Source organism: Leptonotus elevatus, chromosome 3 (assembly GCF_054856555.1).
Source record: "Leptonotus elevatus isolate MCC_2025b chromosome 3, RoL_Lele_1.0, whole genome shotgun sequence".
In the NCBI taxonomy this organism is placed as follows: Eukaryota; Metazoa; Chordata; class Actinopteri; order Syngnathiformes; family Syngnathidae; genus Leptonotus; species Leptonotus elevatus.
This window is the reverse complement of record NC_141241.1, coordinates 28,647,016-28,671,016: the sequence shown is the minus strand read 5'-3', so window position 1 is coordinate 28,671,016 and position 24,001 is coordinate 28,647,016. Positions and strand designations below refer to the sequence as shown.

General features: G+C 41.3%; 1 protein-coding gene across 12 annotated transcripts in view; it reads right to left on the bottom strand.

Annotated features, from left to right (window-relative positions):
- LOC147178114 (serine/threonine-protein kinase BRSK2-like) overlaps positions 1–24,001 on the bottom strand; it is a 172,696-nt gene that overhangs the window by 37,969 nt on the left and 110,726 nt on the right. For 10 of the 12 annotated variants that reach the window (XM_086072184.1, XM_086072189.1, XM_086072185.1 and 7 more), the window contains 5 exons: positions 18,977–19,117; positions 16,658–16,774; positions 13,655–13,688; positions 8,113–8,181; positions 5,529–5,675 (listed from right to left, as the gene is read on the bottom strand). In XM_086072184.1, the coding sequence (XP_085928310.1) occupies positions 5,529–5,675; positions 8,113–8,181; positions 13,655–13,688; positions 16,658–16,774; positions 18,977–19,117 (508 nt within the window). Of the gene's footprint in view, positions 1–5,528; positions 5,676–8,112; positions 8,182–13,654; positions 13,689–16,657; positions 16,775–18,976; positions 19,118–19,486; positions 19,867–19,994; positions 20,146–24,001 lie in introns of those variants that run through there. The other 2 variants (XM_086072190.1, XM_086072195.1) reach the window with 2 other exon arrangements.

Genomic DNA, 24,001 nt, shown 5'->3' with positions numbered 1-24,001 from the left:
AATACAATGAATTAAAAATAAACTCAGAGTAAAAAAAACAAAAAAAAGCCCAAGTTCTTCATACATTGCGAGGGTATAAAATCTTGTACTTTGTAGTTTTGATAGAGGTTTCTTTCTCTCACAAACTGGGCGAGACAAACACACACCAGACAGATATCAAAAACCTTTAATGGGGCATGTGATAACTTTTCGGAGCCTTCATCAGATCACTAGTGCAAAATGAAAGCGGATTATAAAATGAGAATAGAGTCCCACCTGTCCAGCAACAACAAACAGGAATTGGTGTGGCAGGGAATTCACAACATCACGAATTACAGAGGCTGTGCTCCAATACCAGAGAACTTGAAATAAAAAAAAATATCTGCCTGAGTGATCTTTTTTTCTATTTCATTAAAAAAACGATATCAAAACACAAATCAAAGTTCAGTTAATTGTCATTATCTTTACTACATGGAGACAAAGGTTCCAGCTAGCCTACAGGAGGAAAAGTAACAACTGATTTGCATTTCCTTTCAAGCACAGCCAATCACAGTGATTTTCACCAACACCAATTTGCATAAAAAACAAAATGACAGAAAAATCTCTTAATACTTAACCATTTTATTCAAAATCACTGTAAATTTTTTTTAAACCTTATGTTTGTTCCTGAGTGCACCATGAATGTTTTGAGCAAGATTGTGTCCACTTCCGCCGCCCGGTTGGGGGGGCCCCGCTGGTCGCTCCTCTTAACTCACAACACTCGGTTTGCACAATACACTTTTATAGACATATAGGGCACATAACACACTTTGGGGGGGGGGGGGTGGAAACACCGTCTTCACCCTACAACTCCCCTCCAATTTTAATGCACCACACAACTGGGGGGGGGCGGGTTTTGTGGGGGTGCCATCGGTTGGGGACCGCGGTATAGAGCAGTGCTGCGGTCCCCTGTCCGTGTCCCCGCCGCCCCCCCCCCCCTATTTTTTTTTTTTTAATGCACCACATACACTCAGTGACATGCTTGGGAGGCGGGTGGATCGGAGCGTGGGAATATCATTTCCCTCGGGTCCGGTTCACCTGCTCCTAATTGTAATGCACCACAAACACACACACAAACTTGTATATACACTGGGTGGGGTCACATTCACGGTTTAGGGGTAGAGTTCGCCAGTCGGCGAGCTGGCAAACTCAGTAACAGGGATTAACTTTCACAAAGAACGCTGGGGTGACGACCGGGGCCTTTCCCCGCTGGGCCTGGGGTTCGGGGGTGTCGGCCGTCCTCCGGTGCCCCCATCTCCCCTTCTGCCCCCGGTGTTCCGTCCCTCCACGCGGCAGGGGGTGGGGTGGGCGCGGCTGCCCTCTCCGCTCCGCTGTCCAGCCCCTCTTCGGCGCCAATGCCTGGGTGCGGGGGGTCCCCGGGGGCTGGGGGTCGGGGGTTGGGGGGCTGCCGGTTGGTCGGGGGGCCGCTTTGTTGGGGGGGGGGGGGTGCTGGGGGGGTGCTGGGGGTGGGGGGTGTCTGGGGGCTTGGGGGCCTGGGGGCGGCTAGGGCTGGGTTGGGGTGGATGTGGTGCGGGGGGGTCGTGGGGGGTGCGGGGGTTGTGGGCCGGTGGGGTGCCTGGCGGGCCTGCAGTGCCCCGTCCTGCTGCGTTGGATCGGGGGCGCGGGCCGTGTTGGGGTGGGGGGCGCTCCTGCTTCTGGGTTTGCTTCCGGGTTCGCCCGGGAGTCGTCCTTTGGCGCTGCCGCGGCCTGGGGGGCCCTGAGGGTTTGCGCTTGCTCTGTCCTGGCAGGGGTCGACGGCTCCCCTCTTTGGTGGAGATTTTCATGCATGCCAGATCCACCACACCAGCATCTATCGAAACTCAGACACAATCTGCTTCCTCCTTAGGTCATTGAATCGGTGGAGGCTGGTGTCTGTGGATCTCACTCGGCTTCGTCTGTCCTTCCTTCCTTTCCTCAGTCTCTCCTTCAGTCTCTTGAGGTCTCCCTGATATTTTTTTTTGGGATGGATTTGTTGGAATTTAGATGTTTCTGGGGTTGGGGAAGAATTCTGGTGGGTGGCCCGGTGGGTGGTGTCTGGTCGGTGCTGGATTTCACTATCCTTTGTTTTCTTTGGTCCCCTCGGGTCTCCTGATGGCGGTGTTCGGTTTAGGTGAACGGTATGGGCTTTTTTCTAATAGGTTTTTGGTGCGCTATATATATATATATATATATATATATATATATATATATATATATATATATATATATATATATATATATATATATATATATATATATATATATATATATATATAAAAGAGCAATGATGATGACATTACCGAATGAACAATACTGAGCTCTTTAAAAAATAATAATAATAATAATAGATTGTGTCCACTTAATGAATTTCACTTAATGACACCGTCACTGTGGGTTACACTGAACAACATGACCTCCCAGCAATGTGCCTTATCCATCGCAATGATCACGCTTATTGTGCTGTCTGTAACAATATGACACAATACAGGTGGTGATGATTTGTAGCATGATTGTACATATGTTTATTTATCACGGCATACACAGTTAGTGCCTTAAGTGCCACACTGACACAGCGTAGGTCAGCAGGCTCTCAGTTGCTGATTGGTAGAAGGTCACCAGCAGTTTGGTGTCGGGTTGCTCCTTCCTCAGCACTCTCAAGAAGTGTAGTCTCTGCTGCACCTTTGAGACCGGTTCCATTGTGTTGGCTGCCCAGGGAACGTCCGATGTGAACCCCAAGAAATTTAAAGGACTCCACTCGCTCCACACTTTCACTGTTGATATACAGGGGGGCATGGGTGGCTTTGTTCCGTCGGATGTCTATGATGAATTATTTTGTTTTGGGGATGTTCATTGCCAGGTTGTTGAGGACCTCGTCTCTATAGGCCGCCTTGTCCCCCTCATCCCCACCACTGTTGTGTCATCTGCGAATTTCAGAATTATGTTTTTAGGGTGGTTGGGTCTACAGTCGTGCGTGTAGAGTGAGTAGAGTAGTTGGCTCCGCACACAGCCTTGAGGCGAGCCGGTGCTAAGCGTGCGGACAGATGAAAAGTAGGGACCCAGCTTCACGTGCTGGGGTCGGTTGACCAAAAAGTCCTTAATCCAGAAGCAGGTGGAGGGTGGGAGCCCTAGGTTGGCCAACTTCGGGATAAGAATGTCCGGTATTATTTTATTGAAGGCTGAGCTGTAGTCAAAGCATTCTGACGTAACTCCCCCTTTTCTCGAGGTGGCTCAGTGCAGCGTGTTTGGCGGTGGTTATTGCATCCTCAGTGGATCTATTTGGCTGGTATGCAAATTGAATACTGTATGTGTTCAGGCAATCTACTACAAAAATGAGATGCTAAATCACGTGACGGCACACGATTGAAGTGACAAACAGAAGTGGAGTGTGCGTTGACATACCTGTTATCTGTTTGACCAAACCGCAGCAGTGCATAAAAGAGGCAAACTAAAAATAAAACTACTAGATTGATATTATAGTGCCAGTATTGATCCGATATCGATGCAGACTTGGTATCGATAATATCAATATTTGGATCAATCCGCCCACCACTATTGGCTGCTCTCTCCCCTCCCTGAAAGACATTTACACCGCCCGATGACTCAGTAGGGCATAAAAAATCATCAAGGACATCTGCTGTACCACTTAAGAACTTTTTTTTTCTCCAAAAGCCATCGTGGCTCTGAACTCTCAGCCCAACCTCCTGCAATCATTTAAATATTTGAAAGGTCCCATAGTATGAAAATGCACTTAAGTGGGGTTTTCTATCAATAATATGCATCCCCGACCTGTCTACAATCCAACCAGGTATGAAAAAAGTCAGTCCGCGACTTTTTTAGCTTTCTCCTCCTTTCTAAAATGTGTGCTTCAAATGGGCAGATAACCTTAGTGAGGTCAAAAAGACACTGAAGTGCACTTGACCCAGCCCCGTCGGGTTAATGGCACCACCTCTGGTAAAGGTTTGTCACGCCCACTGAAATTTAAGAAGCTGGCTGCGCCTCTCATTTTCTGTCCTGCTCGCAAATGCTCAGTGGAGAGGGGAAACAATGACCAGGAAAAAGTTGCTTCCTTCGTCCCAAGTCTTTGAGAAGACAGTGGAATAATTTTATTTTTGAAGGACGTGTACCGACATAATTTCTCAAATGACTGTTCAGAAAGCCTGTTCAGAGCTGGATATATATATATATATATATATATATATATATATATATATATATATACATACTGCACTGAAAAGAGATGCTTAAATTTCATTGTACATCTGATATGTACATTGTACAAGGTTTAATTGTGACCTCAGTTTGTCTGGTGTGTGAACCAAACACGTTCCCTTACCAAAGTTACCCGCATGAACAGAAGAAAAGACGACATCACTCACAGCGTAGGGCTTATGGAAGTAAATATAAGAAGTAATTTAGGCTCCTCTTTTTATCATCTCATATCTACAGAGGAGCAATGCGGGAGGACGTAGAAATATTATGGGGAAATGAGGCGTTGTCCGCAAGAAAGCCAGTTTCAATGTATCCTCACAAGTTTCTTATCGTTTCGGCCGTTCGTCCATACGATGTCGTAGTCGCTTTGTGCAACCTCCTTAGCTTACTTCTACTTTTGCAGCAAAATATTTTGCTTCTTAATTCCCACGTTCAACAAGCGGTGTTGTACTTGAATCAGCCGCCATTGTCACTTCTCCTGTGTTTGTCTTTTTCATGTTGTTTCGATACATGCAAAGCCATTTTGTTCTGTAGATTGCAATAAAGTTAGAAAAAAAAGTGTTCATCTTCTTCGCTGATTCTTCTTCTACGCTTTCCGTTAACTCCCCGTGGCTGCGCCACTCCAGACTTGGCATATACATTACAGCCGTTAAACATCTTCAGCATTTTCTTTTGGACACACGCAAGTTTTGAAATGCTTCTGTGTGTAGATTTGTTTGAGGAACAGGACAGGGCCTGAGGCAGTGCTTTTCGATCTCCTTATTTTATGAGGAGTCTTAAAGTCTAAAGACGAGGTTATGTCATTGCCACACGTAATAAATGACCCTTCTGCGGGGCTGAATTTCTACTATTACCACAAATGTCCAATTTATGCTTCATGGTTTAAGTGAGATTAAATTAAAGTCAAATATAAAATCAACACTGTTACTCAAAACAACGTTGCAGATTTATGGACAATTGTAATAATAATCTAAAATAATCTCCCAAGAACTCCCCTCTGCCCGCGCGGAGCACACATGGTCTTTTGATGATGTGTACAGATACATGTGACCTGTCCATTAAGACTGAGGTTGCAAAAAATCCGATACGTATCCGATCTAGGACCACACATAAAAGTGACCAAGGTCGGATTTGAAAATAATTGGAATTGAGCCATTCAGACTGTCATAAAAAAATAAAATACAGGTCAAATATGGGCAAAAAAAAATCAGATTTGGCCCGCATTTGCCTGCAGTGTAAACGTAGCCTAAATATGACTTTTGACCCCGTATCAGTCCAGCAGCCAGTCTGGATGATCAAGCTGCATACAGTACATGGCTTACCGTCAGCCTCTTGGAAGCGTCCACTTCAATCATGCCCTGAAGAAGGTTCTGGCATTCTGGCGGGATGAAGTGAGGCATGTGGAAAACTCCAAGTTTCACCTTCTCCAAAAGATTCCTCAAGTTGTCATCATCAAAAGGCAAAGCGCCCTGGTGAATCAAAGAGGAAAACTAAAATGTCGTCTGATTTTTTAACAACATATTACATGTAGAGTACTGTAACTACTGTCATCTTTCACCAACATAATAGAGCAGGATTCCCTGTATGCTAGTTATTTGGTTTGAGGTTATGTAAATACATTACGGTACAATTATTCTATGGTATTAATGCACTGCACTGGCATGCTTGTAAGAATAGGCAACAAACAAAAATGACCAGATCATTTTAGACATGTTGATGTAATGTTACAGGGGTGAGTTCTGTTGATGTGTAGTACATACATCTGTCTTCTCCAGGCTTGTGCCTTCCCCCAGATGAATGAATGAAACAATAAAATGTTCCTATTTTCTATAGCCGTTGAACAGTGAGTATTTGTTGTATATAATATCAATATCATATAATTAACTCCAAAGGTCTCACCACAACATCAGTTAAAAATGATGGTACTATTTGAATGGACATATTAAATATACAGTAGTATATGATCATCATTTACCGGGGAATTGCACACTCATACTGTTATGAAGCTCTTTGACGTCATCCATGCTAGAAGTTGTGATGCAATTAGGTCAAACATGGTTACTTATTTAAAATGATTCAATGGGAACTTGGCCAACAGTAGTTGGGAGATGTTAAAGGTCTAGCTGCAATGTAATTTTACACATCAAGTAGCACGGCCACCAGGAAAAACAATTATTCTATTGTCATGGTAATAGCCTGTCAGATGCTCACTGATAGATTAGTTGAACTTTGACAAAGAGAATGCTGTGTGAAAGGAGATATCAGTCCTCATGCCAGTGATGATGAAGCAGGACTGTGACTCTGTGCTCTCCAGCTGGGGAGATCACTCTGTGACGTCAGTAAAATGAGCAGGACAGAGCCAGATGTCCACTGACACTGACCGTGTAATCAAAATGAAACGCACAGAGATTGAGCTTTACGCAACATGCATCTCACGCAACTAAATTGTCATTGTAAAAGTTTGTGCTGCAATGTGGAAAAAAAAGAGAAAAAACATTTGCTGCGATTTTTTTCATTTGTAACGTAGCCATTAATGAGTTTGTGCTTCTAGAAAATGTGTATAATGGCCAAAGTCTCATTCACCTTCATAACCACGATCAACTGTCCCACTTCATTTCACATTCCTATGGCTAATAAATTGGCAAATTAATGTCTTTATTAAAATAATGTTGAAAACGTTCCAACAAAAGCACTTTTGTTGTAATTTTATGTATGCATGTTTTCAAAGCAGCTACATGCATGGTTACTTCAAATCTAGTTAGTCCCTTGTATTATGTATAGTAATGTGATGCATGTTTTCATCATTTCTAATTTTATTTGTAGCCAACATTCATTTTACTTTTTAATGTTTGCTTCAGCAATTACTTTTGAGGTGTTTGAAAATACCCAGTGGACGAAGAAGGAGTTTTTCAATAGCTAATAAATATGACTAAGTGATACTGCCAAGATGTTTTAGTCAATTAGTCACATTAATTATATAATAGGTATATTATTTGTTTATATTCTGTGTATATGTTCTCATTTCATAAATAGGTTAATATATTTGCTATTGGTAATTACAGGTGAATTATTACTATAATATCAGCTGCTAAATCGTGTTTCTGCATTTTTTTTTAAATTGATGATTGAATTGATTGGTGCTTTAATATATATACTGTGTATCTGTACGTAAATTAAATTATGTACACTTTGGGATTCCTTGGGTGTTAATTTCTAGACATGCTAATATTGCTCATTAGCACACATCACAAGAGGCTTACGTTAAGAAGTGAATGGACCTCTGAACGTGTTTATTAACTCCCACCCTGCTATAGCTATATCAACCAGGCATAAATCACACCAAGCCAGTCCTAGCTGACTTTTGGGCAAAGGGCAGAGTACACCATGGACTGGTCGCCAGCTAATTGTAGGGTACATACAGACAAACACCATTCATACACACATACTTTCTCAACTCAAGACAATTTAAGAGTCTTCAAGCCAGAATTCGGACCACAAACCTCAGCACTGTGGGGCAGATGTGAGAACCACTCACTCCCTGTGTTGCCCAGTATATTCTATTGAACAGTATTTCCTTGTAGGTTCCCCTATCTGTCAGTCTGCCCCGGGTCATCTGTGGCTACGTACGTAGTTTACCGCCACCAGTGTGTAAATGTGTGAGTATGTGAATAATGTAACCATTGTGAAGTGTCTTTGAGAGTCCAAAAAAGTGCTAAAATTGCAAATTGCTGAAACAAATACAGTTGCAGAAACATTCTGCCCATAATGAGATACTGTATCAAATAGTGTAATACGCACAGAAAGAATAATGTAAAATTGAATATATGTTCTGCAAACAGAACAGGGAAGACTTGGCAACAATAATCAAGTATGAAACCAACCCAGTGGAATACAAAAACAACTCACCACTAAAAGTGCAAACAGGATGACTCCACAGCTCCAGGCATCTGCTTTCCGCCCATCATACTTCTCCCCCTATTACACATATATTGTGAGAAGAGAAACCGCAAAAGATGACAATGGAGACTTTTACTAAACTGAAAATCACTGTAAACTGTGTCTTGGTACCATAGTTTTTGGAAAACAAACAAGCTCACATACTGTATAGCATGTAAAACCAGTGACAGATTGTAATTGGTGTCAATCAAATCATCATTTTACATTTCATCCATCTCAAAGGGCGACCATTTTGTCACTTGCTGTCAGTGGTGTAGTCCAGGGTATACGCGGGTATACGGCGGTATACGGCGTATACCCACTTCTTTTTCAGTCAGCATAGCGTATACCCACTTCTAAATCCCCCCTGATGCGCACCGTTCAGTAACGATAGGATGGTGAAGCAATGGCTCACCATCCTCTGCCTCTAATTGGCTGGTAGTCGATTCCTTCGCTGATTAGATTGGCCATCTTTTTGCATGAGGACTGATGAGCCAATTACAGGCAGGGTATGGCGCGTCATAAACAGGGTGAAGGATTCTTCAAATAGTGTCCTGAGCGGTGACGGCATTCCAGAGTTTTTGCTCAACTGGAACGCATCACGCTCATACACTAGAGTCTACTTGTGGTGTGGTTTCGATCCCCGGAGTGGGGATTACACAATTTGAAAACGTTCCAACAAAAGCACTTTTGTTGTAATTTTAGTAGCTAGGCTGGTAGTTGATTGTAAAGTAATTTAAAACACAAGAATGGAGACATATACTTTAAAATTTGGCCTAAGACAATATTGAGACGTAATAGTGACTGTTTTTCACAATTTGTGTTCATCTTTACTAAATATTGTTATACAACATTATTTCTACTGTATATTTGTCTCACAACAAACTCATTTCACATTAATTCAGGCCGCTTGTGTTACCAGTAATAACTACAAACTACTCAAGTCAATAAAATCATGATATTTGTATTATTGTGAGCAAGTAAAAATGACAGCTTTTTCTTACATGTCATTGTATTTAAAACAGGATGGTTTTCAGCACCTTTTTTTTTTTATATTTTTTTTATTTTAGAGTATATCCACCTCTCCAAGGACCACTACACCACTGCTTGCTGTCGACGTAAAATTACATCACAGTGCCAAAGGGCTCAGCTTATGAATGTCACATGTACAAAACCCAGAAAACAGGTGTGCCATGATTGGTCATTACCTGAGCCCTTTGGCACAGTGAAGTAATTTTCAGTTGAGTGCAAGTGGCAAAATGGCCGTCCCCTGAGATGGATAAAAACGGGTGGATTTTGCCGCTTAATTCATATTCCACGAAAGCAATATAAATCAGAATACCATGTTTAGATTAGTGGGGGCACATAGACTATATTATTGTAAAGATTGCTTTACTTGACTTCCCTTTTAAATGTGTGAATATGAATACCTTTTAATTTAAGTTAAACTAATATTTTACATGTTTCACAAGTTAAGTCTACTGTTTAAGGTTTGGTTATCATCAAACAGTAGGCTACAAAGCAGGGGTCACCGACACCATGCCTGTGGCATGGCAGGCATGTTATGTGAATACAATTAATGGAGGGCACTTCACAAGGAAACGAGAATGGAGGCCTTCTCTCCGAGTCAGTAAAAAATTCTGGCTTTTCTGGGGTCACAAATTAGACCTCACGACTATGTGCCCACACTGAAGTTTTCTTTGAAACTACTGAGTTTGTTTTTTTCAAAGTTTGCTCTATTGTTGCTGTTTTTATGATTAATATCTTGTTTAAGTTTGAATGGTTGGGAGGTTGTTCAGGGTAATGGTGTATTTTTTTTGTTTTGTTGTTTTTTCCCCTCGGCAAATGGCTTCTATGTGTTATTTTGGTCTAGTAATGGATATGTTAAGATATGTGAGAAGAGATCGAATCAGAAATTGTACTTTTAGTAGGTCAACATGACTTGAGTTACAACATTAATGGTCTAAACCGTATTATAAAGAAGAAAAAGATTTTGACTCAGTTAAAATGACTGAATTGTTCAATTGGGCTTCTACAAGAAACACATTTAAATGAGGTAGAAGATGCCAAATTAAAATGAGAGTGGGTGGGACAGAAATTTAGTGCCCCATATGAAAAATACAAGAAAAGAGGAGTGGCTATACTCTGCCATACATCATTAGGGTTTGTATCAGAAAAAGCACTTTAAGACAAAAATGGTTGTTGGGTAATTGTCATAGGTTCTATTGGAGGTGTCCTTCTGACAATTATGAATATTTATACTCCTAATGAGGATGACCCACGCTTTTTTAAAGAGACAGCTCAAATTCTAGCGAGAAACTCAAAAGGAATTATAATACTGAATTTGGATAAGGATAAATCCTTAGAACTGTGGCGTCATTGTTAAAAAAAACCCTGATGCTTTTCAGCATATGAATGAAGAATTTAAACTCTTTCTTGACTTTAATGACAATAACGAGATGTCCCCCTCTGTTTTATGGGACACAGCAAAGGCTGTATTAAAGGGCAAAATTATATCACTTTGTTCCAGACTTAAAAAATAACGTGAGGCCAAAGTAAAATTAGAAGAGCTAATAAAACAATTGAAAAGTGATCATAAAAGAACAAATAACGATATTGTTTTACAGGATCTGAAGAAGTGCAGAAATGACTTGAATGATTTACTTACATACAAGGCAGAGGGTGCTTTACAATTTGCTAATCAAAAATATTATGAACAAGGGAATAAGGCTGGTAAGTTACTTGCATTTCAGCTAAGAAAATTACAAACAAGTAGAACAATCCAGAAAATGACATGTCCCAAATAAAGGAACATAGTCTCACACCCCAGAGCAATAGCTAATGCTTTTTCTACATACTACAAGCAACTATTTAACTCAGACCATGTACCTGATAAAGAGAACAAGATTAAACAGTTTTTGCAACGTATTAATCTTACCAAACTTGATGGGAATGAAGCTAAAGCTTTGGTGGAGACTATCACTAAGGAAGAAATTACATTTATTATAAGAAATCTTAACAATAACAAGACGCCGATGGGCTCCCGGGCAAATCTATAAATGTTTCCAGGCGGAGCTTGTTCCACTTTTACACAGGGGATTTAACCACGCATTAAATTCTAAAGACCCACCAAAAACATGGGCTGAGGCAATAATCTCTGTGATATATAAGGACAGAAAATGCCTCATATAGGCCCATTAGTTTGGTGTGTAACGATGTGAAAATACTGAGTGCAATTTTGGCTAGGAGACCTCAGAAGATTGTTGTTAAACTTATTAACCCAGATCAGACAGGATTCATACCCAGGAGACTAGGTGTAAATAATATTAGACGCACGCTAAATATAATGTCAACAAGGAATGTCCACACCCGTCAATGCTTCTCAGCCTTGACGCTGAGAAGGCATTTGATCGGGTGGATTAGATGTTTCTGAAACTGCTACTGGCTGAAATGGGTTTTGATGAAAGTTTTAATAAGTGGTTTGAAGTGTTGTACATGAGTCCCCCATCTAGAGTATGTGTTAATAGGTATGTTTCTGAAAGTTTTCCTTTGGGAAGAGGGACACGCCTGGGCTGTTGCTTGTCTACGATTTTGTTTGCTATAAGTATAGAGACTTTAGCAGAATTTATTAGAAATAATCCGTTAATTTTAGGTATATCAGACAAATGTAAGACCGACAAATTATCCTTGTACGCGGATGATATTATATTGTATATTAGAGACCCAATAACATCTATACCAGAAAATGTCTGGGGGACTTTGGCATGGTTTCAGGATATAAGGTAAATGGTTCAAAATCTGAAGCTATGATGATAAAAGGTAATTGGCCTTTGGAGTTGGATAAAAAGGTAAAATTTAAATGTTCTCTTTGGTGGTTTTCAATATTTAGGAATCACAGTTACTCCGGATACCTCTCAACTGTATAAAGCAAACTTTGGGAAATGAATGGATCAGATTCAGAAAGATTTTACTAGGTGGGAATTATTGCCACTTTTCTTTTTTGGGCGAATTGAAACTGTCAAAATGAATGTTCTCCCCAGATTACTGTAAAGATTAAAGCTCCTCTGCTGATATCGAGGGCTACTAGAATATCTGGTAGTGTGGATTTTCTACCAACACAAATGGATGCGAAGTTTCGGGACTGGGAAGGCAAAGGTCTTGCCCTTTCAAAATAACTTATTTCAAGATGAAAATCTGAAGTCTTTTGGGCAGTTACAGAAGGAATTTGGTTTGGTTTCGAATGATTTGTATAGGTTTTTACAACTGAAAAGTTATCTGATGTACCATAAAGAATGGTCCTTTCTTAAAGTGCAACCTACTGACAGAACTGTATCTCACTTGTATAAATGTTTACAGTCAGATATATCCGGGGACACCTTAGAGATAAACGAAAAGTGGGAATTAGAAACGAATACGGTGATAGAAGACCAAGTCTGGAGACACATATGTGAAAGAGGACACAAATTAACCAACAGTCCAACGTGGAAAGAATTTATATGGAAAGTTAAGATTCGATTTTTTAATTCTTTCCAAATTTGATAAGACAAAATCAAATATGTGTTAGAAACAGTGTGGACAAATTGGAGATCGCTTTAGGGAATTAGGAGTGAACTTTGTATTATATTAAACACTCAGATTGAATGGAACCCGAAGATATTTATCTTTGGGGTGTCACCCCTGGCTCGCATGAGTAAAAATAAGATGTATCTTTTGAAAGTTATTTTGTCGGTGGCTAAAAAAATTATAACTGTATGTTGGTACGAACCATTATCCCCTACAGTCAACCAGTGGAAAGAAAGGACATTGAAAGTATACATGATGGAGAAAATAACTGCAAGATTAAATTTAAATACTGACATATTCAAGAAGAGATGGGATCCGTTATTAACATTTGAATTTGACAATGTAACTGGACTTGTTTCCCCCATTTGGGACATAACTGACGAGACTTTTGCTGTTTGCTGTTTTTGTTTTGATTTTTGTTGTATTTTATTTTATTTTAAAAGCCTGTGTTGTCAATAAAGACTTTTGTTAAAAAAATAAAAAAATAAAGCATTGCATTTGATATTTATCTGTTTTCTACTTTGCTAAATCATTGTTAATAATTACTGCGAAATTAATATGACCAATGTCTTCAAGTAGATGGATACCATTTATTAAAAGTAACATATATGGTATTTGAAGTTAATTTGTGCAAATGTGTTATTTTGTGTATGTGTAATATGTGTATCAAACGGGTAGATCTCAGTTTCAAAAAGGTTGGTGACCCCTGGTATACAGTATGAAAACAAGGAAAGCCAAAACATGTAAAACTGCATAATAAATAATAGTATCAGTGAGAATAAAGTGCATTTCCTCCCAGAAAGGGAAAATATTTTGAGGTTGGAAAAATTAATAAAGTGAAATGCTGCGAGGATGCAACAGTGACGCAACAGCTGCTGCAAGAGGTTTGTGCTACTATTACTTTATAAAAGACGGCAAACAGAGAGAGGGCTTGGGAAAAAGCACTTACCCTGATAACCTCTGGGCAGGCGTAGTGAGGCGATCTGTAAAAGAGGCAAAGAGGGGTTGATGCTGGAGAGGAATCAAAGTAGTCCACTAAATCATACATCACATTCACTCAAAGGGAACACAGCCAGCAGCCAACATGCTGAAAAAGAAATGACTAAAGAGTACAACCTTCAAGCGCTCCATAGAAAAAAACATACTGAACAAATCCCTATCTTGCCATTTTCCCACCAGGATATTACATAACACTGGGAACCGCAATTTTGTTACACAAACAAAATTACATACAAATCGGCCTAATGAATGTAAAATTATGAGTTTGCTGGTTTGAGTTACATGGCTAGACAAACATTTTCTTCACTGGTCTCTAAATAACAATAAATACAATATAATGTCAGTAAAACAGAAAAAGGAGGAGAGGCTGTAAAGTGTCAACCAGGGCCTTTTTTACGGCACACAATTAGTTTCTAGCAGATATGTTGAACTAAAAAAGGAGCCTGTAACACAGCACATCTTATTCTTTAGAGCTCAGCTGTTCTCCAAAAGCACCGAAAACACAATGATTAAAGTATCTCTTCAGAGAAACATGAACACACAATTGGAAGTGAAATGACAGTTTGCGAACATTTTGCTGGTTATTTTATGAATCCAAATGCTGTTTTTGTTGTTGTGATGAAATGGCCGTAAGGCGAGCCATTTACAAGAAAGTGAATGAGTTAATGGTAACAATTAAAAAGTAAAAATGATTAACTGTTGGAGTAATTGCAAATATACATTGTTTTATTCCTTTGTTTTAGACAGGTGAACATCACGTAAAAATGTGAGGCAATAAGTACTGGAGGAAAATAACACTAAGCTTAAAATATTGGTAGGGACTCAAACTTCAACAACAAAACTAGAAAACACAATTTAAAGTTAGAAAAAAAGAGAGCCCTCAACATTAATTCTTCTGAACAGTCATTCCAAACATTGCTTAATTGAGTCATTATTGTGCCTTCTGAGCAACGACTTTTATCGGGTCACTGTGTTGATTCATTGTATAATAAATGAAGCAGATAGCGTGACTCACTTAAAGTGTCTCATCACATTTCTGTGCTAAACAACCTTTGCGTGAATGCATGCACATTCCATCACTTTTTTATGCTAGTGAACATGAACATTTCACTAAATAGTCAGGCTAACTGAAAACACAAAATGCTATCTCCTTACATTAGTGCATGATTTCAGTCTACCCACTTAGAGCGCCATCTCAATGAGTGCCATTTAACAATCCCCTTATTGTCATAAAATATGGAAAAGTTATTGTGACTTTTTACCCGTACAAAGATGGTTACAACACAAACCCTTAATGATTTGTCATTATAAACAAATATTTTACAACTGACAAATGTCAAAAATGGTCATAAGAATGCAGCTATTACTTAAGCAGTAGAGACAAGCCTTAACAATACTTGAGGAGTGTGTTTATGTATTAGATTTTACGGAATATGAATATTTACCAAAGTGATGGGAAGCTCATCTCTGAAACCCAGAGGGCGTAATATCATGGCTTACATGGCTTCTTCTGGGAGACACTCATTAATCGTCAATACATGATGGCAGCAGCAAAATTAACTCAGTCTACAGAAACAGTGTCTGCCAATTTAAAGAAGGATGCAGCCAAACTGAGTGGTAGCATCTTTATCACAACCCAAATTAGTCAAACAAAACTGCCAAAACAACAAAGTGGGTCTACAGGGGAAATAAATTTAATGTATTTGGCCTCACTTGCGAACATGCCATGAAATCAGACAGAGTTGAACGGCCGCCTTTACCCCGCACCGGTCACATATTGTAAATGAAAATATCCATCTATAGCACCATCTTATCATCAGATTGCTGATCGGAAATCGTTTCTTTAATGGAAGTACGTCATGAGCATCCAACATGAAAGACTAATGCCACATTTCATACATTAAAAATAAGTGCTTTCTAGAATCAAAACCAGTCAATGGAAAAAAAAAACATTAAATCAAATACTCAACATTTAGCCCGTTTGAACTGTATAGTAATACAGAATATCTATTTAACTTCAAATAAGTAAGAATTACTGTAAAATGACTGTCAATAAAATAGAAGATACAACAATGTTTGATAAAATAAACATTAGCCCTAACCCTGACCCAGTATCATTCTGTCATACAGACCTACATACCCCTTCCGCCTCCCACCGCACTCCACCCCCCCAATTTTTTGTGTTCATTATATGAAACTGACAGTGGTGGAACTGTGGAACTCATGCGATTAATTACGATTAAATATTTAAATTTATTTTCGACTGACAACGCTATTTATTTAATTAGATATATATTTCTTTCAAAATGTATTCATTTCAGTATAGTATTAATTATTGCAATTTCAATATTAATTTATCCATCCATCCATCCATTTTTTTAACCGTTTGTCCTCACAAGGGTCGCGGGGGCGCTGGAGCCTATCCCAGCTGACTTCGGGCAGTGGGCAGGGTACACCCTGAATTGGTTGCCAGCCAATCCAGGTCACACAGAGACGAACAACCATCCACACTCACAATCACACCTATGGACAATTTGGAGTGTTCAATTAACCTGCCATACATGTCTTTGAAATGTGGGAGGAAACCGGAGTACCCGGAGAAAACCCACGCAAGCACGGGGAGAACATGCAAACTCCACCGAGGAAGGCCGAAGCCCGGACTCAATCTTACATCCTTTGCACTGGGAGGCGGACGTGCTAACCAGTCAGCCACCGTACCGCCCCAATATTAATTTAATTATTTAGATTTTTGTATTTTTTTGGTATTTTATTTTGGCACACCAATTTTATCTGACATTCTCTTCCATCAAACTCAGTAAGCGGGACGAGCACTGATCCAGTGCCAACCAAATTGCCCGCATTAATGCTTCTGTGAGTATCAGAAATTTTTTGTGAAAGATTTAAAAAAGCAACTTAAAAACTTTGTGCACCTTTATGTATTTTATCCACTCACCCACAGCTGGTCTCTAGTAGACTCTCGCCGACCTGCAGAGATGCCATGCCAAAGTCTGCTATCCTGATGTTGTTCTTCTCGTCTAATAACAAATTTTCCGGCTTCAAGTCTCGGTGGCTGGAAAAGAAAGACAAAAAAGGGTTACAAAACTCAAACACAATTAAAAAAAAAATGCCCTTGACATACCCTGTCTAGTTCGATTCAGACAGAGCTTTGCCACTGGTCGCAACTCAGTTTGGAAACATCAATAATGGATGCTGATGATGCTGCACATACTGTGACTGCACTGGCAACAAGATTTAGAAGTAATACTAAACACTAACACAAATACTGCATATGAATCAACAGTATCAAATCCTGATAATGCAACATCATCTGTGAAAACTTATGCTTTAAGCCACATTTTTTCCATAAAAAAAATTCTAAAATTGTTCCACCATACTATATACACGGATTCATAAAAAAAAGAAAATAGACCTTCATCGATACCTAGATGTTATAGAAAAAGGCGTACTTACATTGAATTTCCAATGTGATATTAAATGTCTATTGTTACAAATATATGTAATTACAGTGGTCACTCGCGACATCGGAGTTCACTTATCACTTGGCAGGGCGCTCCTGATCAATGGGGAAGTGACGCTCAGAACGAGACAGGTGCCTTACAACTTCCAAGTGTCACTGATCACTAGTGGGGGTTACATCCAATTATTTCAAATGTTTTTAAGCAAATTTACTGAAAATGCACAATACATGCGACTTATGCCCATTCCCATCTGTTTTTCTTTTGCAAGTATTGAGAGGGGACTCCGCTGCTGTAGGTGGCAGTATACATCATAGAGATGTGATTTACCAATAATTCAAAAGAAGAAGAAGACCAGGAAGCGACTGCGTCATTCAATGATGTCGTATGAGTTTGCTTTTGTTATTCTTGATAGTTTATTTACTGTTTTCCATCTAAAATTGCATTAAGATTCGCTTCTTTAATTAATTCCAAAAAGATTTCTGTTTCTTCTCCCCAAACATACCTTAATTTATTGTCTGACATTGCTCTGGGACTACAAACATACGTGTGACGTAATATCCTGTCAAAACGTGCAACGTGGTCTTGTCAGCGTTTATTCGCAAAGCCTGTTTCCATAGCCAAAATTGGCTTTTTTTTCTTTTCAAGATGCTTCAAAATCCACCCCTTCCAAGCCAAATTTTTTGAATTTCTAGTGTTTCCATTCAGTTTTATTTTCGCATTTCTTGAAAATTTGAATAAAAATAGGTGGATGGAAACCCCAATAATGTGTCCTGCAATTCACATGAGTTTTTCCCCCCTGAATTTCCAAAACAGATGCATGAAATTGAAAATGCATGCTAATATCACTTTCCTGATTAAAAAACAAACAAACAATGAGTGTATGAGTGAAAAATGGGCCATCCAGGCAGGATGATCCCTTTTTTAAATACGCATTTTAAGGTTAATACCTTTAATATTTATATTTAATATTCCACCCACAAAGCCCAAAAATAAAACTTAACCAAAAAAAATTAAATAAAGTATCGCAATATGTATTGGATCGCCACCAAAGTATCGGTATCGGGATTGGATTGTGACAGAAGTGGATCGTCCATGTTCTAATAGATTAAGAGAAAGCCTACATTGTTAATACAATGATGGACTTTTTTCTGTCTGAGTTTGAAGTGTCTGACATTATTTGATTGCAGCTCGCAGCTAGCCGAACGCTGTCGATGTTTACGCTAACGTTAGTGGCTAGTTGCTAACGACGGAGACTTGTGCTGTATCATGCATGGAAGACTGAGTAACTAGCGATTTCTTAGTGTCCTTAATTAGCAATTAAATATAATTTTGGGATGGCGCGTTGATGTTGGAAGTCGACAGTCGCGTGAGGACGAGTCAAGCTGGACGCCTTGAGCCGTGACGCCTACCACGTTGCGTAGGCCAATTTCAAAATACAACAAGGCAATTGCATCGACATCAAAGAATTAATTGGAAGGCTTTTATTTTGAAGTTGGGTTCCACAGCGCGGACTATGTACGACCCAATCCGTACGATCATACGGATCACGGCTCAAAGATGAGCCGTTGCATCACTCATTTGACATGTCCTCGCGCCGTGCAACAGGATAAATTTTTTACGAGCACAGGCTGTAAAGTTGCCCGCATTTATGCAGGCGAATTGGTCGCAGTGTCGAGCCCTTCATAGTCTGAAAAATAGCATACCCGGGTAGGTGTAAGTATGGACTACACTTTTCAGCTCTGTATCATAAAGAGTTATTGAAGATTATGGGTTAGATGTTAAATGCAACACACCATATGGAGTGACTGTGGCAGAAGTCCAGGGCTGATATGATCTGTCGGAAGAATTTTCGTGCTTCTTTAGGTGTCAGCCGGCCTTTCTTCACTAGGTAGTCAAAAAGCTCTCCACCAGACACATGCTCTAGCACCAGGTACCTGAGAAGATGGGACATTATACACTTTAAACATGGCATCAACTGGCAGGTTTGCTGTGCTCGAGTATGACTGCTCTCATGGTTTATTCAATTGTGAACACACAAAATTGAAGAGTGCATCAAACAAGTGATCTTTGTTGCAAATCAACACTGTTGCAATAGGGTTTGTCCCAATTACGTTTGAACTGCTATTTTTAGAACACCACACTGTGCATGGGCAGCAGCCATTTTGCTTTCGGACCTTTGTGGGCCCACTTGTTACTTCATCATAAGTAACTTCCTTAACAGACGTATTATGGTTGCAACAAAACGCCAATTTGGTGTGTGACTGGCAATGTGGTCACCGTGATCAAATGGCGCTTTTTCATACCTTTCCCAAAGCCCGGGAGGAATCCAGAGAGATGTCTATGCTGGGTTCAAGCATGTAAGCAGCAGGGATTTACAGTGAAAAATGTCAACGAAGACCTAGATATGTGCTCCCTACATTTCGTCAGTAGCCGTTTTTATGCCACAACACAATATGTATCGTTTAGCACACAGCTTTAAACATTGGCCCAGTCTCAATACCATCACTACACCCTACTCTCTAAAATTAAGTATTCACTTAATAGAGGTGCACAAAGTGTCCGAGAATGCAGTTTGAAATGATTATCAAAACTGCAGTAAAGTAGTACTAAAGTAAAAACCCCAGTCGACGGCAGCTATGGCTCCACACCTGGATTTGCGAAACATTTATTTGCGGCCCCTGCATGACCTGCGGCGCATGCGCACAAGGTCGCTAAGTACGGAAACTGCACTAGGGCAAAATATGTAGGTGACGTTAACCTATTAAAATTAAACATTTACAAATGTTAAAACAAATAATATTTGATACTTACAGTACACTTGAAAATACGTTTTTCAGCACAGGCACAGGAATTACCATCGAACACCGCCATTGTCCCGCTATTTTGGTCAACTCTGCAATGAATTGTGAGTAATACACTTTGGCTGAGCTCGCATCAGTGCAGAAGATGTGAGCTCAGCCAATGTGTAGAACAAGGGCGCAAAGGGGGCGGAGCGTAGCAAGGTGACAATGCACTTCAGAGAACTGGGGCACCCTACACATTCGCACAAGGGTGGATCGAGTATTGGGACAGGGCCATTGAATATTGAAAAATCCACTCTATTCTGAATACCTGAAACAGATGAGCTAAAATTCATAGTATGTGATGGGCCCTGATTTCTGTTTAACTGTATGTACTGGGTTGACATCAGTATTGCATTTCATAAAATTGTTTTACTGCTTGAGAATCAAAGAAAATACAATTATCCACTTTTTCTTGTATACTGTAAATGCAATTGTTTTTTTCTATGGTTTAAGTTCTTCATATACCCGGTTCATAAAAAGGAGACCCATAGCATATAGCATAGTAAGCATATACCTATTAAAGTATTATGAAACATTGATTTATATACTGTATGCCATTGTTTGAAATAAGTAGGGATGCTCCGAGCGATATGCCACCAATTATAATCGGCCGATATTCATGAAAAAGTACGTGATCGGAATATTTGATCAAAGCCTTTTATTCCCGATGAAAAATCAGATTACCCGCAGCTCAAGCTTCCAACTTGGGCCACAGTGTGGTGTCAACTCATCCAACCCCAATGCCCCTCCCCCTAGCTTCACACTGCGCTGGCAGGCCCGCACGTGGCACCACAGAGATAAACAAACATGTCTGCGGTGTGGAGATTCTTCGCTATTCTCAAGAGCGATGTAAAGTCTGCCACCTGTAATGTATTCCACAAAAAGGTACCTCGCGGGGGAGCATGATTAAAAGTTTCAACATCACTAATTTAATCCGGCATTTGAAGAGCAAACATTTGGAGGAGTATGGCGAATTTACGAGGCTCACTACGTTGAATAAAATAAAGGCGGACCAAAACGGCAGCTAACCCAGCCCACGCTGACCAACACAAACCCATGTCAGCCAAAAGGCAAGACAAGTAACCCAGAAAATAATTGAATTGAACTCGACCAGCCGTTCTCAGTGGTGGAAGACATTGGATTTCGTCGTCTGCTCGCTCATTTGGAGCCTCGCTACATGCTACCAGGACGCAAATATTTCACAGATGTTGTTCTGCCTGAGTTTCACCAGAGAGTGTACTGTAAAATTGAATGTCTCCTTAAAGAAGGGCTATCATCCAGTGTAAGATTTACAAGTGATATATGGAGCTCGGATGTCAGTCCTGTGTCGATGTTGAGTCTAACAGCTCACTGGATTAATTTAGATTTCCACCTTCACAAAGCTGTTCTGCATGCCCGGGAGTTTTCCGGCTCACATACTGCCGTTGCTATAGCGTCAGCTTTTATGACAATGTTTGAAACATGACATATTCCGAAAGACAAAGTACACGTGATATTGAGAGATAATGCCGGGAACATGGTGAAAACTATGACAGATAATGAGTTACTAAGTTTGGGTTGTATGGCACACACCCTGCAGCTGGCCATTCATGATGCAGTGCTTTCACAGCGGACTATAAGCGATATTATTGCCACTGGGAGACGCATTGTGGGTCACTTCAGGCATTCCCCTTAACATATGCAAGACTTCAGAGTGTACAGAAACAAATCGGCCAGCCCACCAAAACACTACAAGAATTCAGTACTTGGTGGAATAGCACCTACTATATACTCCATAGTCCCCTTGAGCAAAAACGGGCATTGGGCATTTACGCAGCTGACTATGAACTACCTGCTACATTTACGTCATCACAGTGGGGATTGATTGAAAACATAACAAACCTCCTGGAACCTTTTGAAGAACTGACCAAGGAAATATGCTAATCAACTGCATCAGCCACTGATGTAATACCCTCTGCGATGGTTTTTAAGTGTCACCTTGCCAAAGACACTGCAGCAGATCACTGTGTTAATACAACCAAGTCCACTTTGCTGGAAGCTGTCACCAAAAGAGTTGCTGACATTGAAATTTAGCCTCTCTACAGTGTGGCAACCATTGTAGATCCAAGGTGAGAAAATATATCCGTTCCTGGGGCCTCCCGCTGGTGGGACATGCATGGAACACCTCTCCAGGGAGGCGTCCAGAAGGCATCCAAACCAGATGCCCAAGCCACCTCAACTGGCTCCTCTCCACGCGGAGGAGCAGCAGCTCGACCCTGAGTCCCTCCCGGATGACCGAGCTTCTCACCCTATCTCTAAGGGAAAGCCCGGACACCCTATGGAGGAAACTCATTTAAGCTGCATGTATCCGGGACCCACAGTGACCATAGGAGAGGGTCGGAATATAGATCGACCGGTAATTCGAGAGCTTTGCCTTTTGGCTCAGCTCCTTTACCACCACAGACAGATAGAGAGTCGACGCTGCACCGATCCGCCTGTCATTCTCCCGCTCCCTCCTGCCCTCACTCGTAAATAAGACCGCAAGATACTTGAACTCCACTTGGGGCAGGATCCCCTCCCCAACCCGGAGAGAGCACGGCACTCTTTTCCGACTGAGGATCATGGTCTCGGATTTGGAGATCATCCCAACCGCTTCGAACTCGGCTGCAAACCGCTCCAGTGAGAGTTGATGAAGCCAACAGCACCACATCATCTGCAAAAAGCAAAGATGCTATACTGAGGCCACCAAACTGGACCCCCTCAACGCTTTGGCTGTGCCTAGAAATTCTGTCCAGAAAAGCTATAAAGAGAATCGGTGACAAAGGGCAGCCTTGGTCCAACCCTCACTGGGAACGAATCCGACTTACTGCCGGCAATGCCAAACTCTGACATCGGTCGTACAAGGACCGAACAGCCCGTATCAGGGGGCTTGGTACCCCATACTCCTGAAACACCCCCCACAGGACTCCGCGAGGGACGCAGTCAAACGCCTTCTCCAAATCCACAAAACACATGTAGACCGGTTGGTCGAACTCCCATGCACCCTCAAGGACCCTGCCGAGGGTGCAGAGCTGGTCCACTGTTCCACAGCCGGGACAAAAACCAAACTGCTCCTCCTGAATCCGAGATTCGACTTCCCGACGGACCCACCCCTCCAGCATCCCTGAATAGACCTTACCAGGGAAGTTGAGGAGTGTGATCCCTCTAAAGTTGGTCTCCGGTCTGCCAATCCAGGGGCAGTGTCCCCGATGTCCATGTGATGTTGTAGAGGCGTGTCAACCACGACAGCACCACAACATCCAGAGCCTTTAGGAACTCATCCAACCCCGGGGCCTTGCCACGAAGGAGCTTTCCAACCACCTCAGTGACTTCGTCCCCAGAGATAGGAGAGCCCACCTTGGAGTCCCCAGACTCTGCTCCCTCAAAGGAAGAAGTGTCGGTGGAATTGAGGAGGTCTTCCAAGTATTCTCCCTACCGATTCACAACGTCCCCAGTCGAGGTTAGCAGCCCCCCATCTCCACTATACACAGTGTTAATGGTGCATTGCTTTCCTCTCCTGAGACGCCGGATGGTGGACCAGAATTTCCTCAAAGCCGTCCAGAAGTTGTTTTCCATGGCCTCACCGAACTCTTCCCATGTCAGAGTTTTTGCATCAGCAACCGCTGAAGCTGCATTCCGCTTGGCCAGCCGGTATCTGTCAGCTGCCTCCGGAGTCCCACAGGCCAAAAAGGCCCGATAGGACTCCTTCTTCAGTTTGACGGCATCCCTTACCGCTAGTGTCCACCAGCGGGTTCGAGGATTGCTGCCACGACAGGCACTGACTACCTTACGGCCACAGCTCCCATTGTCCGCCTCGACAATGGTGGCGCGGAACATGGTCCACTCGGTTTCAATGCCCCCCAACTACGGAAGAAGTTCTGCTGTAGGTGGGCGTTGAAACTCTTTCTGACAGGGGATTCTGCCAGACGTTCCCAGCAAACCCTCACAATAAGTTTG